The 16,395-nt window shown below is 45.2% G+C and overlaps 1 protein-coding gene across 3 annotated transcripts in view; it reads right to left on the minus strand.

Moving 5' to 3' along the window:
* The window catches only part of LOC117537447 (CUB and sushi domain-containing protein 3-like), a 268,893-nt gene that overhangs the window by 104,609 nt on the left and 147,889 nt on the right, over window positions 1–16,395 (minus strand). For all 3 annotated transcript variants that reach the window (XM_034202669.1, XM_034202670.1, XM_034202668.1), the window contains exons 34-37: window positions 16,004–16,207; window positions 2,259–2,383; window positions 1,968–2,064; window positions 684–788 (exon numbers count right to left, since the gene is read on the minus strand). In XM_034202669.1, the coding sequence (XP_034058560.1) occupies window positions 684–788; window positions 1,968–2,064; window positions 2,259–2,383; window positions 16,004–16,207 (531 nt within the window). The remainder of the gene's footprint in view (window positions 1–683; window positions 789–1,967; window positions 2,065–2,258; window positions 2,384–16,003; window positions 16,208–16,395) is intronic.

Consider the following 16,395-nt stretch of genomic DNA (forward strand, 5'->3'; position numbering starts at 1 on the left):
AGAAAAACAAATATGTGGAGGAGACAGACAATGCAGTAACTTAAAATCCATCTAACCTTAGAGAGACTAATAACAAGGAGGAAAATTACTCTGACATTAAAAGAGACAAATGGAAAGTGCCAAAGATGTAAATAACAGTCGGGAAATTAGTCACAAAGGACTGTTATTAAATATCTGCAGAGGAGCTCCATTTACCTGTAAATGGGCACCCATTTTCATTTAGACTATGTTTTGAATGGGGGACTTAGTAAATCAGTCATTCCATTGGGGACAGCTAAACTTCTTCAATTTTAGACAACGGTACATTTTCAGAATGCTGCTTTGCAAATATGCTCCTAAGTGAATACCAAACTGAGAGTTGGTTGTATTAGTCCCTAAATGGAAAATGATGTGGGTCCTCTGGCTGGTGGCAACTAGAGGACTTTAAAAACGACCACTGGGGAATACCATCTAGAAATCTACAGAAGCAGTTACAAAGACTGAACATTTCAAGAAATCCAGAGTAATCAAAACAAATCCAGTGACTCACTAACCTAACACTATCTCTTTGTCCAACTGTGCCACCCAGCCCAGCTGTCGCTCTTACTTATTACAGCTCTGTGCAGCTGCTGCAGGTGGTGGCTGATGGACACATAGAAACAAACTGACAGGACAGAAGGCAGACAAGCCGTCTCTCCTCATACCTGTGTACTCCAAGTGGTAGCCAGCAGCGGACACACTGATGTCGGACTGGAAGGTCAAGTACAGATTGTTGGACGTGCTGTTCAGCAGTTGGGGAATAGTTGTACCTTTACAACACAAAATACAGATGACAGTTCAAATTCAGATTCATCACCTTCAAAAACACAGTAAGACAGTAGTAATTATGCTGCAGTTTTGTGAAATCATTCTCTATTATTTCACCAGAGGTAAATTCTGGTAGACATAAAACCGTCTTTCAGCAGCAGCCATTTAACCTACATAACCTCGCTAAATGAGTGATGCAGAGTTAATTAGCAGGTACAAATCAAGTGAAAGGATGTCTCACATAATAAAATGAATCACAGACAATCACATGGAAAATAAAATAACACAGTCCATTGCAAAGAAAATCTAAATGCAATGCATTTTGGGTAATCTGTAATTCATGTCAGGCCTTGTGGGTTGACCAGATCAAATAATTACAAAAGTCTAAATTGTGAATATTGTTACATGAAGGAACAATGATCGTTCAACTACATGGATAACACATGCTGTCTGATTTACACACTTTAAGGTGTTAACATGTCCCAACAATTGTTTTGGATCACCAAAATGTTACAGAAGTATTATAATTCCGATCGTAACATTTGCCAAGCAGTATTCTGGGATCTATCTATATACTCTAGGACTTCTGCAATTTGCATGGAGAGTTTTACATATCATTCATAATCACACTCATCAGTTTGGCCCCATTTAAAATGCCTTAGCTTTTCACATTGCACGCTGTCCCTCACAGTGGGAGCTGTAATGTGGAGTTATTAGAATATGTAAAGAGTTTTTCTCCAAAATGAGATATCCACCATTTGAATCCTGGTCTCATGAAGCTGAGATATAGAGACAGAAGTGATTATGCTTCACCAGTCTCTCTGATACGAAGATCCGGCATCTAAATTGATGTGACGCCCTGTTTCTAGTAGGTTAACAGGTGGCAAGAGCACAATTTTCATTAGCACGAGCCCTGAGGCAACACTGCATTTATAAAACTTCTGGCTATGCAGGGGAGACATTATGAACATCTCCAATTCAAGATTCAAAGAGACAGGAGTATTGTGTGAAGGGAGAGGGACATTTTTTATTCCTTGACTTCTTTAACTGGTTTTCAGACAGCATTCTTAAAAGACATGCCAAATGTCATCAGATCAATCTGTCTGCTGCTGGGTCCCCGTAACATCTGATTGAAATTCAAGAGGAAGACGACACCTAAAATTCAGTTGGATCAGTTTTACCTGAGTAGCTACCAAGCCTTCGAGCATTGCCATCCACCCCGTCAAAAAAATCCAGCGAATCCCAATTATGTTCTGTGGCGAAGGTCACAACTTGAATCTAAAAGACAAAATATACCATAATTCAAACGCAGAAGAATACATACATAATATAAATAAAAAGCTGGAAAACTGCTTTTTTTTCCCCTTTTAAAAATCTAAAAAAGTCAGACGATGGATACAAAAATAAATAATCTAAAACAAAACATATTTTAAACTCTTATCACACGTTATTCTGCATGTGGTCCCTCTTACTTGGATGCCGGCTCCCTCTGGAACAGAGATCTTCCAGGCACAGTTCAGATAGTTGGCGTACGGCTCAGGGTATCCAGGAGAGAGGATAGTGCCTCTGCGCTCACTTAACACCCCGCCACAAGGAACTACACATAGGTATAATGGATAAAGAAAGAGAGAAAGTCAGTTCAGGGTGAAGTCTGCACACAGGGGTCATCATAAAAATCATCATGCCACCTGCTAATACATGGCTTTTAAATTAGCGCCTGTAAAATGCCCTTATAAAAATATAATTACCGGGAGTTTTGAGAAAGGTTCTACTTAGTAAAAAATGTAAAACAGCTTCATTTTTGTTTTAAAACCAGATCCTCTTCCACATGACATTATTGTTATTTAATACCTCAGTGGAGGTTTGCATGGAAGCACACTCGCCTCTCGCTCTGTGCAGACATAAACAGTTCAACCCCTGATGTTATTTTATCTCTCGCAAGCCACACAAATCATATCTTTTAATTGCTATTCTTCTCAAAGCACACCTTGTTTCCACACTACCAGGGCCACAAGTAACATATTTATCACACCTTTTGGCTCTCAGATGAATGTTGAATTGGAGTCAGTGGCCAGGCTGTGCTGACATTTTCAGGCACTGTGATATATTTGAGCAGGGTAGAAATCAAAATGAAAAAAGGGCCATAACAGTAACAATTTCTTCATTGCTCTTCCGACAGTGCCAATTGGCCTTGTATCCGAGCAGCTACTTTCCTCAGTGTTTGGCTCCACTTTTTTTTCCATTAGTGATTGTGGGAACCCAGTCTTGCAAACCCACGTTCTTAGGATTATTGCACAAATTGCACCTATAGAAATGTATTTCTAAAACAAACAACCATTAGTAGCTGGTGACATTTTGCTCAGCAACATCTTTTACAGTATCACTGTTGCTTTGCTTCAATCAGCAGATAGAATGTGTTTGTCAGACATATGTTAAGCCATCATATGTATTTCTACAATAATGACCAATACTGTATACTATAAAAGGTGTGTTATTTAACCATTTCCAAGCATAGGTACTAAAATGCTTCCACCTCCCACTCCTAATGCAGGTCAAGTGCTATTCAGATTGAACTGCAGGTTAAAGAATCCACCTAGCATTCGCTGTAATAGTTTCCCTTTAGAAACCTGAGCAAAGCTGTTAAAAAAGGGTGAATTAGGTCCTTCAATTGTTCACAGAGTAGTACAATATGTTCTAACAATGACAAACCAGTTGCTTTTTGTCAAGGACAAGGGTTTACATTACACTACATGTCACTTGTTAGACGCTTTTATCCAAAGCGACTTACATACTCAATACTGTGGGCAATCCCCACAGGAGCAATTTGGGGTGAAGTGTCTTGCCCAGTGTTACGTGCCAGGCAGGCTGTACTTGTGTGGTTTTCCTTTCCTCCTGTGTTTCTCTCTTCTCCCTGTCTTCTGCACAGCTAATCAGCAGCTGATCGGTATCTGCCTGTGCACCTGAGTCTGATAGCTGGTTGGATCTTCTCACCTCAGCTGGCCTATCAGCAGCCAGGGCCGACCATAAAGGAGGCACCCAGGAAGTCTTCTCTCTCTCACCCTGGGCCTGTTGCTGATGAGGAGCCTGCAATTGACTGCCTTGAGTAGAAAGTCATTCTACTTTGTTTGTTCTAACCTTTGTTAATGTGTGTGTGTTGAGAGGTGGGGGAGTTAGGTAAGTCTGGGGTACCCTGTACATTTCTCATCACGTAGGTAACTAATGTTAAGACACACTAGGTTAGCGGATTGTTGCCACCCCTGTATTCTGTTTTTCCAGCTCTGAGTAGTTTAGTGAGTGAGGGTTTTTGTTTTGAGTTTTGGTTTCAAAGGACAGATGTAGAGATAGGCCTCGTTTTATGCTTGTTTCTTTTGTTTGGCACAATCTCCTTTGACTCCTCCTCCTCCCACGAAGAGTATTTCTGTTCAATTTATGTTCAGTTAGGGCTTAAGAAATAAACCTTTTGTCAACCTTTACTCTGACTCCCTCATAAATATTGGTTGTTGTGTGTTACTGTCTCCAGGTCCCCTAGACCTTAATGGGGACCTAACACCCAGGGACACAAGATCCCCTGATCCGAACACCAGCGCACTAGTCCACACGTTTACCCTGAACATTTAAATGATAATCATTCTTTTCAATTTCATCGGAAAATGGGATAGTTTCGATGTCAAAGACCATAGGAGTCACAGAAAATGAGAGCAAAAGTAAATGTGCTACAGGAAAACATGACTGTCGGACAAGGTAGGAACAAATAAAAACGTGTTCAGCAATCAGCTTCCGACAATGTCAAACTCATTAATATTTGACAGGTTATATCTCCATGATAGAATTGTTTCAAAGTGACTACACTGTTATCTTTGCTCCAAGTGACACATTAGAGAAGATGACTTTGTTCTGTGCCTCACAGCAATCACACAGCAGAGCAATCACACTTTCCTATAACCATGGCCACAGTGTGATGTCATCTTCAGCTAATGCATGTCAAGTAGAGAGTATTCAGTATTGATCTACTCTTGCATAGAGACCAATGAGAACAGCATGTTTAATTGTTTTGAATTCAGCTCTCCAAATGAGACCTGAAGGTCAATGCCAAAGAATATCTAGAGCAGGGGTTCCCAAACTTTTCAGCCCGCGACCCCCAAAATAACAGTGACCCCTGTCAATGGGGGGGGGTGGTTAATTAATTTCTCTCGCGGGAATATCTCCGCATTGGAACGAGCATAAGTTTCACTTCACTTTCGATCGCATGATATAGCCCAGCGCAACACCTTCGTCAAACATGTTGCCACTTGTTTGTACCATTTTCAGGCGATTTGTAGGCCTAATCTGTTCTAGAAAAACGATGTGTTTTTTAGGATTTCAAGAAGCATATAGAACAAACAATGGATGTATTTTATGAACATTTATCCATGCTGAAAGTAGATTTAGATGTGTTAGTAGTGAGATAGAGATTATTATCTAATATGAAGCATTGCATTAAGTCTGTTGATGATCAGAGGCTTGTTTGGGCTGCATAAAGTTTTTTTATTTTTGTTTTGTAGGCAGACCATGCAGGCCTCAGAGAGTTAAACTTGGGCCTGCGACCATAGTTTTACTGTATTTTGTTTTGAAAATCCACAGCGGAGGTTTGTGTTGTACTATGCGGTGTATTTTGCATATCTCTCTGTAGCCAACGATCTGACATAGACTCCGTAATAAATGTAGTCTACATTTCATAAGAGGTGTAAAACCTGAGAGCATTTTAAATCGCATTTGAACTAAATGCTTATATAATCTGAAGTTGTATTTGATTTATTGTGTGAACGAGGCGATGTAGAGAAGGTTAAGCTGTCATTATTAGGCTGTAATTTGTTATATACTGTTGGAGTGGTAAGCAGGCCTATTGTTTTTGGATATTTGTGGAGTTAGATGGTCCGTGAATGTTTTTTATTGGTTAAGTGTCCTTGGTATGAAAAACACTGCGCTAGTGGATTGTCAAAGGGGGAGCCTCACTGCGGGGAAATTATACAGATGGCTAGTCTGCCCCTGAAAAATGTCTATGCACACGTTATTATTAATAATAATAAATACAAACATTGATAAAAGAAATTGATAACAAACATTTAATTTTCGATTTTTAGTTTGTAATCATCTCGCAACCCCCACTTGGGTTGCTTCCAACCTTCATTTCAGAAAGAAAACGACTGAATTTAAGAATGATGAATATACTCCTCTTCTGTTTTGTACTTATTTATACAGCTTGAATTATTCTAGCGTGAGAACAGGATCTTGACAACAGGAAACAGACTCATTCCACAGAGAGACTCAAGCCTCATCCCAATACCCCTCCTCGACTCCTCCGTTCCCTCACTTGCTTCCCTTCCTTGCGTCTTAGCTCCGATGCGAGCGAGAGACACGAGGAGGTGACGCGAGGACAGAGAAGTCCTCAGGTATTAATTGGGATGTCCTCGTTCACTCAAACGTCACTTTTAAACGACGTCTGTTAATGATGACATGTGCACAGCTGTATCCCCTCTCATCGGGCTTAACTGAAGAACCCCTTAGAACCGGCCCATTTGTTAAATATTTATTTAAATGAATCTTTCTCTTGTTAGTCAAGGAATTCAATGTATGATGGTTAGTCCTGCTTTTGTGTTCCGTTTTGGTGTAAAATGTAGCCTACATTTAAATAAAAATATAATTATAGTAATGTGAAGCCTTTTAGAAATGAATTGCACATAATAATTCCCACGGAGCTGTGAGCACTTATACATGTATGTGACGCTTTTCCACTCATCTTCCAGTTGTGGGTTTTCCTCTGTTGAAATCGACCAGCTGTGAAGGTGGGGGCGGGGCTTTTATACGCGAGTAGTGAAAACACCGCGTAGTCTCCTCCCGCACCCCTCCTCCCGCACCCCTCCTCCGTGTGCATTTCAGCTATTGGGACGTCCTTCAACATGGCGTGTCTTGATCGATTTCCGGGGCAAGTCCCGGAGGAGGGGAAGAGGAGTCGAGGAGGGGTATTGGGATGAGGCTTCAGTATTTTAGTATCATGCAACAGCTCCTTCGAGTCCCCTGAGCTGTCAGTTAATGTAATTGGTCGAGCAAGATTAGAAATCATGACACTCATAAAAGCGTGGAATGCTCCACACCCATCTCAATCTGCGGCAGACTCATATGTCAGTTACTGCAGGTAGACAAGCGTGGGGAGTACACACATTATGAGACACTATTTAACACCATCTGATAGGCAGAAACTTTTAATTAGAAGTGTTTTAATCAAGAAATCAAAAACGGATCCGCACATTGTGTGTGTACGACATAAGTGTTTTACATCACATGCACTTTTTATATGCAATATGTTAGGTATATATTCTTAATGGCTTGCAATACTTGTTTGGTTTTGGGAACCATGCATCTTACAAATGGTATATACAAGATTAAACTCATATGCCAAATATGCAGTCAAAAACTGTCTTTTGTCAATCTTATTATATTATCTTGTTTACGGTATATCAACGTTTCCCGTTATCTTACCTCTTTCTTAATTATAAGCTGTAGAGTTTAACAGTTTTTTCTAAATGCAAACTTAAAGCTTTATTTGAATCATTAAGCAAAGCAAACATCCCTGCCAAATGTTCAAAATTAGTTTGCTTCAAGGCAGACAAGCAAGACCTTTGACAAAGTCAACTATCCCAAGATAGTTTAGGACGTCTCATTTCAATTTAATGTGGAGAAAATGTGACTGCTCCCTTTCTCAGGGTAAAAGTATGTTTTGGTTAGTTCTTAAAAAATGACCAATATCAGCCAGTATGTCAAACCTATTATGGATAAGTGAGCGAAATGGATATGATAAGGTATGATGACAAAAAAATAAATATATTTACAAAACTATAGGTTACTTACGTAACCCCAGTTCTCAGAGTAACATGAAGTGAGATGTCTCACTATGGGATGCGCCTCATCGCGGAGCAAACAGAAGCATCAATCTCATTACGCCAATCCTGATTGGCTGGAGATCTTGACGTCAGCGTCAGGGAAATCACCCCCTATAAGTAGCTTAGGCCACAACGTATGCGCCATTCAAAATAAGCACCTCTTCTCGCTTCACCATAGCAAGGAGGGCCGTCTGGTGAGACATCTCACTTCATGTTACTCTGAGAACTGGGGTTACGTAAGTAACCTATAGTTCTCATTCATAACACTCCGTTCGATGTCTCACTATGGGAAATTGTAGCTCCCGTATTGCCAGACGAGCTTATCTCGAAAATGACCAAACCAACCAGAACTTAACAGGTAGAGCTCTGACTCAACCAGGTGCCCAGCACTGCTTGAGTCACACTGGGAGCAGAACGTCTAGCCTGTTAGGAGGCAGACAAAAGTGAGCGGCGAGGACCAGCTCGCCGCTGCACCAATGGGAGACAATTTGATGGGAGACATCCTGGACAGAGTCCAGAATGCAGCCAGACCCTGAGTCGAAAGAGCTCGCGGACCCGAGGGTGCCTGCGAACTCTGACTCGTATGAGCCCCAAAGCAATTGCTTCCACAGACCAGTGGGAGAGCCGTTGCTTAGTAACAGGCTTGCCCTTATAAGGGTTAGCCCAGGACACAAGGGGTTGGTCATTATGACAAAGCACCCTTGATCTGTCCCTGTACGTGCGTGAAGCACGGGCTGGACACGGCAAATCCGGCCGCTGTTCCCCGGAGGAATACAGTGGCGGGGAGGATGCCTCAATGTCAAATGTGGTACCCGAACCGACCGCCTTAAGATAAAGGCAGGGTTAGGCTTCAACCACACTCTGTTTGCCCTGGGGCAAACTGAGTGCATGAAAACTGTACAAATAGTGCATGAGTGCCACTGGCTCGCTTGGCAGCTGCCAGGGTCAGCTTCATGTCACACTGTATTTAGATTGTACCTCTCACGGGCCAGGCCCATAGAGCCAAGCGCTCTGGGTGTGGATGAAAGATCGCCCCCCCCGCTTGGGACAGTATGTCCCTGCGTAGTGGGAGCTGCCATGGCTGCCCGCACAGCAGCTGATATATCTCCGCTAGCCAGTACATAGCTGGCCAGTGCGGAGCTATCAGGATAAGTGTGTGGCGTTGCTCTCTCACTCTGGCCAGAATTGGGGGTATCAGAGCCAGGGGTGGGAACGCGTACAGAAGGCCCGGGGGCCAATTGTGCGCGAGTGCATCCACGCCTAACGGTGCATTTAGATCGTGCATCGAAAAGAACAGCTGACACTGAGCGTTGTCTTTCGATGCGAACAGATCCACCGCGGCTCTGCCGTAACGCACCCACAGCTGGCTCACAATCCTTGGATGTAGAGTCCAGTCTGCATAAAGTGGTATACCTCTGGACAGTAGATCTGCCCCGAGGTTCCTCACTCCCGGTACGTGCGTCGCTCTCAGAGAGAGAAGACGCCTACCGATCCATAGGATAAGTTTGCGCGCCAGTGTGTGTGTAACTGGAGAGAACGCAAACCCCCTTGGCGGTTAATATACGATATTGTGGTCGTATTGTCTGTCCTCACGAGGACGTGATGTCCCCTGAGGAAAGGCAGAAAGCGTTTTAGGGTGAGAAACACCGCTAAAAGCTCCAGGTAATTTATGTGTGCCCGCTGGAGGTCTCTGCTCCAGAGACCCCTCACCGGGCGACCTTCATAAATACCTCCCCAACCTGTCAGACATGCGTCCGTGGTGACCACTTTCCGTGAAAGGACAGCACCCATAGGCACACCTCGTACTAGAAAAGTCGGGTGCAGCCAGTGGCGCAGTGCCATTACGCATGATCTGAAGAGAACATGTTTGCGCAGCTGGAAAAGAGCGAGACAAGCTCTGAAAGCTTTCACTCTTTCCGCTGACAAGCGAGCTGAAAAGTGCACCGAGTTCAGGTGTAAACCCAGGAAGAGTATAGTCTGCGCGGGGCACAACATGCTCTTTTCTGTGTTTATTATGAAACCCAGGTTGAGCAGGTGCTTTACGAGGACATTTGTCTGCGTAACAGCCTCCTGCTCCGACTGTGCGAGAAGCAGCCAGTCGTCCAGGTAGGTCGCCAGGCGAATACCCTGTTGTCTTAACGGGGCTATCGCGGCTTCCGTACATCGTACAAACACCCTTGGACTGAGAGACAGACCGAAGGGGAGTACTCTGTATTCATAACAGATCCCCTGAAATGCGAATCTCAGATATTTCCTGTGTGGGTAATATACTGGGATGTGAAAATACGCATCTTTCAGGTCGACTGATGTGAACCAGTCGTCTTGTCGCACGAGCCGCAGCAGAGATGTGTGAGTGAGCATTCTGAACTTATATCTTCTTAGATATTTGTTCAGAGCCCTCAAATCAAGTATTGGCCGAATTCCGTTCCCTCCCCGTTTGGGAACGATGAAGTACTTGGAATAGAAGCCGCCCTGACTCTGCTCGGCGGGTACAATAGATATAGCCCCCTTTTCTAGGAGAGAGAGAATCTCTTTCTCCAGAATATGGGCTGACTCTCCTCGGGCCTGCGAATACAGAATGCCCGAGAAGCGAGGGGGGGTGACAGCGAATTGGAGTCTGTAGCCCCGTGTTACTGTCTTGAAAACCCAAGCAGATGATGTGAGCATCTTCCACTGCATGCTCCTTAGAGCCAGTGGAGATGTCACATCTCTTCCCCTCTGAGTCTCTATTTGTTGTGTTATGGGGCCCTCTAGTGTCTGAACACAGTGGTGCCCCCTTTCGACAATCCCCACCGACACTGCGCATGCGCATGACGGTGGTGCCTTCACAACCCCAGCCGGCACTGCGCATGCGCGTGGCGGTGGTGCTTTTAAAACCCCAGCCGGCACTGCGCATGCGCATGACGGTGGTGCCTTCACAGACCCGCCTGTAATCCGCCTTTTAAGAGATGCCGTAGCTGCTCTCAGAAGGGGAACAGTTGACGGGCTGTTTATTGGTTTTATTGTTTTTTTTATCATTTTTTTTGAGCTGCGCCCTCGGCCTGAAGCCTGGATGTGTCAGCGGCAAATGTTTTATGACAGAGGAACAAACAGATTTGTGACATGTGTTTTTGCGGACTTGAGGATGGTGTTGAGGCATCTCTCGAGGCGGCGGGAACACATTTAGAGCTGGGGAACCGTGGACTTCCAGCTCTGTCACAGAGGGGAGAAGGAGGGGCTGTCACGCCGCTCGCTTCTTCTTCCTCGCCTGCTGGCCGAAATTCTGGGTTGGCTGCGCCTGAGCTGCAGCCGGAACCGGAGATTTTCTGGGCCAGCTCGCCCTCGTCTCCAGCCTGGGCTGGGGACTCGGGGCGGGCTGCGACCTCTGCATTTTCGGTGTTTTAAACCGAGCAGGGTTCAAGGCAGCTTGGGCGAAGGACTGCTGCTGCGAAGGCAGCGGCTGGACCCTTCGAGGGAGGCAGAGGTGGAGTGCCTCGTCCTCCCTCTTTTTCGACTCACACCTCCTTTGCATGGAAGCAAGAGCGGAGCCGAAAATTCCCTCGGGAACGATGGGCATATCCAGCACATCCTCCTTTTCCCGGTCTGGGAGGTTGGTGAGGTTGAGCCATCTCGCTCTTTCCTGCACCACCATGATCCCCATTGCCTTACCCGTGGCCTGGACGGCGCAGCGTTGGACACGGAGACAGATGTCTGTGACCGCTGCCATCTCGTCCAGAGTGGCTTCCCCCGGGTTACCCGACAGGTCCTCGCAGAGCTCCGCTTGGTAAGCGGTTAGCAGCGAGGCCACATTCAGGGCCCTGGCGGACAACGCTGCGGCTTTGTAGGACCGTTCAGTCATTGTCGACTGAAATCGGTCCGACTTTGCCGGCAGCGTGGGGTTCCTGCTTGGTGACGGGCCCATCCTCGGTAGGAGGTGGGCTGCTACCAGCGGTTCCATGGGCGGTATGCGGAGCAGGCCGAGCTTCTCCATTCCGTCAAAGTCTAGGGAGGAGGCACCCTGGATTGGGACCTTGTTGCTGAAGGGCCGGTCTCTCCACGAGACCGACACCTCATCCAACATCTCCGGGAAGACCGGAAGGAGTTGCCTCTTTGTCCGCGCTGCTAGGGGAAAATGTTTCCCTTCGTAGCGGGACCTGGAGGTCTCCTTGGCCATTTCAGGCCACGGGATGTCGAGTCTGGCTGCAGCGCGTTTGCACACGGCCTGCAGGCCCATACTCAGACAGGGCGAAGCTGGTGTGCTATCGTCTGGGAGAGCAGCCCTCGCTCCAGGCTTTGCAGCCTGAGCCGATGACATGAAGATGTCCTCTTCATGTTCATCCGACTCGGACAGGAGGAACACAGAGGCGTCCTCTTCGTCCTCAAGCTCGAGGACATCCTCCGCGGGTGAGACCATGGTGAGGTCTAACCGGGAGCCCCAGCTCGGTAAAGCGTGGGGTCCCGTTCCCGCGTGTCTTGCCGCCACCGGGTCCCGGCCTGCCAGGGCGCGGGAATCCGGTTCTGCGGCCATCGCAGATACTGAGCCCCAGACCGACATGGAGAGGGGTTCACTCTCTGTGGCGGATGCCCCCGCGTCTTGACTGCCGGCCGGCAGGTCAGATGACATGGGGGGTTCCTGCTCCGACAGGCTAGCTTGGCGTGCTAGCCGTCGGCGGAGGCTCTTTACGATGAAGCGGACACAATGTCCGCACGAGCCGGGGTTGTCGATAGCGCCTCGGGCGTGTTCCAGCCCGAGGCAGGACGAGCAGACCTGGTGTGTGTCTGTGCCCGAGATCTTCAACCCGCAGCCGCAGAGTCGAGCCACCGAGTTCCTGACTCCTCTGGTGTGAGAGAGAGGGGCGTCCATCTTGTTCGCCTCGTGGCGTGGAGAGGACCCGCTCTCAACAGGTAGGTTGGGAGAAAAAGAGGTAACCACCCTGTCCTTAATCCGGAGAAAAGGACGGTGTGGGTCTTTTATTCCCGGAGAATACTGACTGGTGTGGCAGTATGCTCCTTTTAATCCTTTCCTCCTCCGTGGGGAAGAGAAAAGAAAAAACTTCCTCGCTACCGTGGTGTCGGTAGTGAGGGAGCAAGCTAACGCTAGCTTGAAAAAGTCAGACCTAGCTTACTTTCCGGGGAAAGAGAGCGGCGAGGTCGATTTCAACAATAACTAGCGTTAGTAATTACCGTCTTCCTGCGAAGCAGAAGGAGTAGCCGGCGAGCGCTCGTCGACCGAAATGGATATTTGGGTTCAGTCTGTGGACCGTTAAGCTTGTCCGGCTACCATAGAGATGTGTTCTGAAGCGAGAAGAGGTGTTTGAATGGCGCATGCATCGTGGCGCAAGCTACTTATAGGGGGTGATTTCCCTGAAGCTGACGTCAAGATCTCCAGCCAATCAGGATTGGCGTAATGAGATTGATGCTTCTGTTTGCTCCGCGATGAGGCGCATCCCATAGTGAGACATCAAACGGAGTGTTATGAATGAGAACACAAATTGCCTTTTGTATGATGTTGTAAGGTTTTAGAGAGATGGGTGGTGGAAAGTTTATTTTGTATTATTTTAAATCCAATTTGTTGTTCTAGAATTTGTATTGCTTACTTCCTTAATAAAATAAACATCAGTGCTATAAATACACTTTTCACACTGGCAATCATTTCCACTTTTATTACAGAAGCTAAAACTCCCAAAAGCATCATGACCTAAAGACACGTTGCTACAAAGAGGCACTCTAGCCTGGCCTTAACACACATCCCCAGACTGAGACACTTTAATTGGTCTTTGGAGGCCATTTCAAAACAAGAATCAACTGTTTAAAATAAGCCCAGTGTGAGCTGTTTACGTATTGCCACCTTCGGAAAAGTGTTTAAGCCAACAGAGAATTCAATTATGTGGGCACACTCGGCATGAATCATGACTATCTGTGCAGTCGTGATTTTCTGTAGTGATTTAGTTTGTGTAACATTCAGCTACTTTGCACTCATCAATGCTCATCTGCTGTATCAGTATTTACCATTAAATTGCTTTAAGTGTAGCCTGTAAAAGATCCTTATTCTTTTCCATCATCTGTTGGTGACATATGCAGATGTTTAAAGAGTATCCATCCTACACCTGAAACTGAAAAAATAAGAAATCACCTACTTTAATTTAATATTCAGAACTCACTGTAACTAATCATACTCCACCAGGAAAGAAACAAAACATCAATTTATTAAAAATCAACTTTCTTCATTAAGATTTAACAGAGGCCACACAAACATAATGCATCCATTCAGGCGCAGCTAATTAAATCACGATAGAGCTTTGTGCTAACACAAATTTAAAAAAAACCTTAGCGCACTAGCCTTCTATTTGTGAAATCGATAGCGAAACAAGTGTCGCCTGAGGATCCGGGTCAATCAGAGCTGGAGAAAGAGCTGAAAAGATATCTTCTATAACACAGGTGCCTCATAGGAGAACAGTGTCTTATGCCTTCATATCCCATAAAGAGGGCTTAAGTAATTGAGCATAGTGTTTTCCTGAAGATTTCATGAAACTATATCCATTATTCTGGACGAGTACACTGCCGCTGGGGGTGATGCTGCAGCCAGATCCAATCTCAAGATAAAAATCACTGTGTTTAAAATGGAACCGCGCGTGCCACTGCTATTCCCTCAACACTTGGCAGTAAACTCGGATGAACCCTGGATTGAAATCTTCTGAACTCACCGACTAGGACTATTTGCTGGCTGGCACAAGGCCTGACTTCAATAGATTTGTCCTACTTCAGCTGCAGTTCTTTATGTTCCCATGAGACATGTGGGAGTCTCTGGGAGACCGAGTGCACGGTCCTTTGCATGTTCGGATAACAACATGTGCAGACAAGGCACGTAAATCTGTTCATGTGTATAGATGTGTGCATATGTATGCCGGTACATTTAAGTGTACATGGTTCTGTATATGCTAGCCAAAAAGCCATGCAGAGAGAGATACAGGTCCATTCAGTAGATGGTCCACACCTTGCACGGACCATCCAGTGCTACTGGATCATGAATTATTCCCTGTACCTTTTGTGTATGTTAAAAATAAAAACGACCTCTGGTTCCTGTGTACTTGGCATTTTGACATTTACATTTTGTATTTAAAACAATCTCATTACTGATATATACAGTATGTGTGCCACTGTTGCACCATTGCTCTCTGTTAATGAGTGCGGAGAGATGTGTACCTGTATCTCAATGTATTGTGCATAATCCAGATTCGTAAAAATCTAATGTTGAAAAAGGCAGTTTTTTCAACTCCTGAAACAAAACATTTCAAACATTATGCATTTTATCCATGTACAAATTTACAGATGTGTGTACTCATTTATACTAGTAGATACCAATAATAGTATCCAGTAAGTTCAGGGAAACATTAGCATTCATTTGTGTTCCTGGTCACCTGGCAACATTAAGTTTCATATTTACTCTCTTCTAGCTCTGTATTTGGTATCTACCAACTCCTTGTGAAAATATATCTCTGTTCACAAGCAACTATAGTAGCTAACTTGTTCTGTTTTTTTAATGAGTAGGTAGTGAACCATTTAAAAAAACTGAAAACAACTGGCTGCTATTGTGATAAATAATTCTGAGAGCCATGGCAGTGCATCACTAGTACGGACAAGTTAAGGACAATGAGCAAAACAATGAGCTGAAACTAGCTATACAAATCAGTCAAATCAAGGGGAGCTGAAGATAGAGCGAAGTAGTTTGCTGAGCTTCATAAAGTCAGGCTTTATCGCAGGGTATTGTTTGTATCTGATAAACTAGTGACTCAGTGTATCCATGCATAATGCATGCACACAATGCCTGCATAATGCATCATGAGAGTAAACCTTTATGATGTGTTATATTATCTGATCACATTGATCATTTGTTTTGCAGTTACTAATGTTTTGATCACCTTGATTAACATATGGAATTGCAGTTTAGTAGAAACACCTGCTATTGCAGATCTGTTTTATTGCATCACATAATAAATTGTTAACTGAGCTTATGCAGTGTATAGGGAGCTGTGGGCTACTTAGAAAAATAACCCGAGAGTGTTGGACATATGCCAGTTAGTTTCCCATTTGTCTGGAGAGGTACAGGAACAGAAATCCTTTGTCTGAAAAGAAAATTGATGTGACACTTTGTTGTTCTGTTTGTCCTTGTGTTTTGCTTGTTGTCTGAACTGTCTGGCCATAGTTGGCATTAGGATTTATAATGAGTAGAAAAAACAGACACCAACGTGTCAGACACCTGCTGCATCTTATTGTGTCAGTGTTTGAGTGTGTGCATGTGTTTGGAGGACGAGGAAGCTTACCGACACATGTGGGCACAGTGCCGTTCCACTGGGCCAGGGCACTGGGCACGGCCTCACACCTGATGGCATTGGAGCCGTGTAGCGTGTAGCCTGGATTGCATTCAAACAGCACCACCATACCGATGCCAAAGTCGTTCCCTATCCGCTTTCCAAACCGGGGCTCAGGGACCGAGCTACACTGAGACGCGCTTGTCCTGGGGACAGCTACAGAAGAGGGGAGGAAGTGAGTATAGGAGAAAGAAAGACAAAGAGAGGTGGGTGGGCGTGGTAGGGAGAAAGGCAACAGGAGAAAGAGAGATGGCAAGACAAAACAGGCAGGGAGGAATCTTGAAGCCCTTGTGAATATCCTCGCACGTCATTAGTCTCTCCCGTGGTCGTGCCAGGATGGGATG

This window comes from Gymnodraco acuticeps, unplaced genomic scaffold (genome assembly GCF_902827175.1).
Source record: "Gymnodraco acuticeps unplaced genomic scaffold, fGymAcu1.1, whole genome shotgun sequence".
In the NCBI taxonomy this organism is placed as follows: Eukaryota; Metazoa; Chordata; class Actinopteri; order Perciformes; family Bathydraconidae; genus Gymnodraco; species Gymnodraco acuticeps.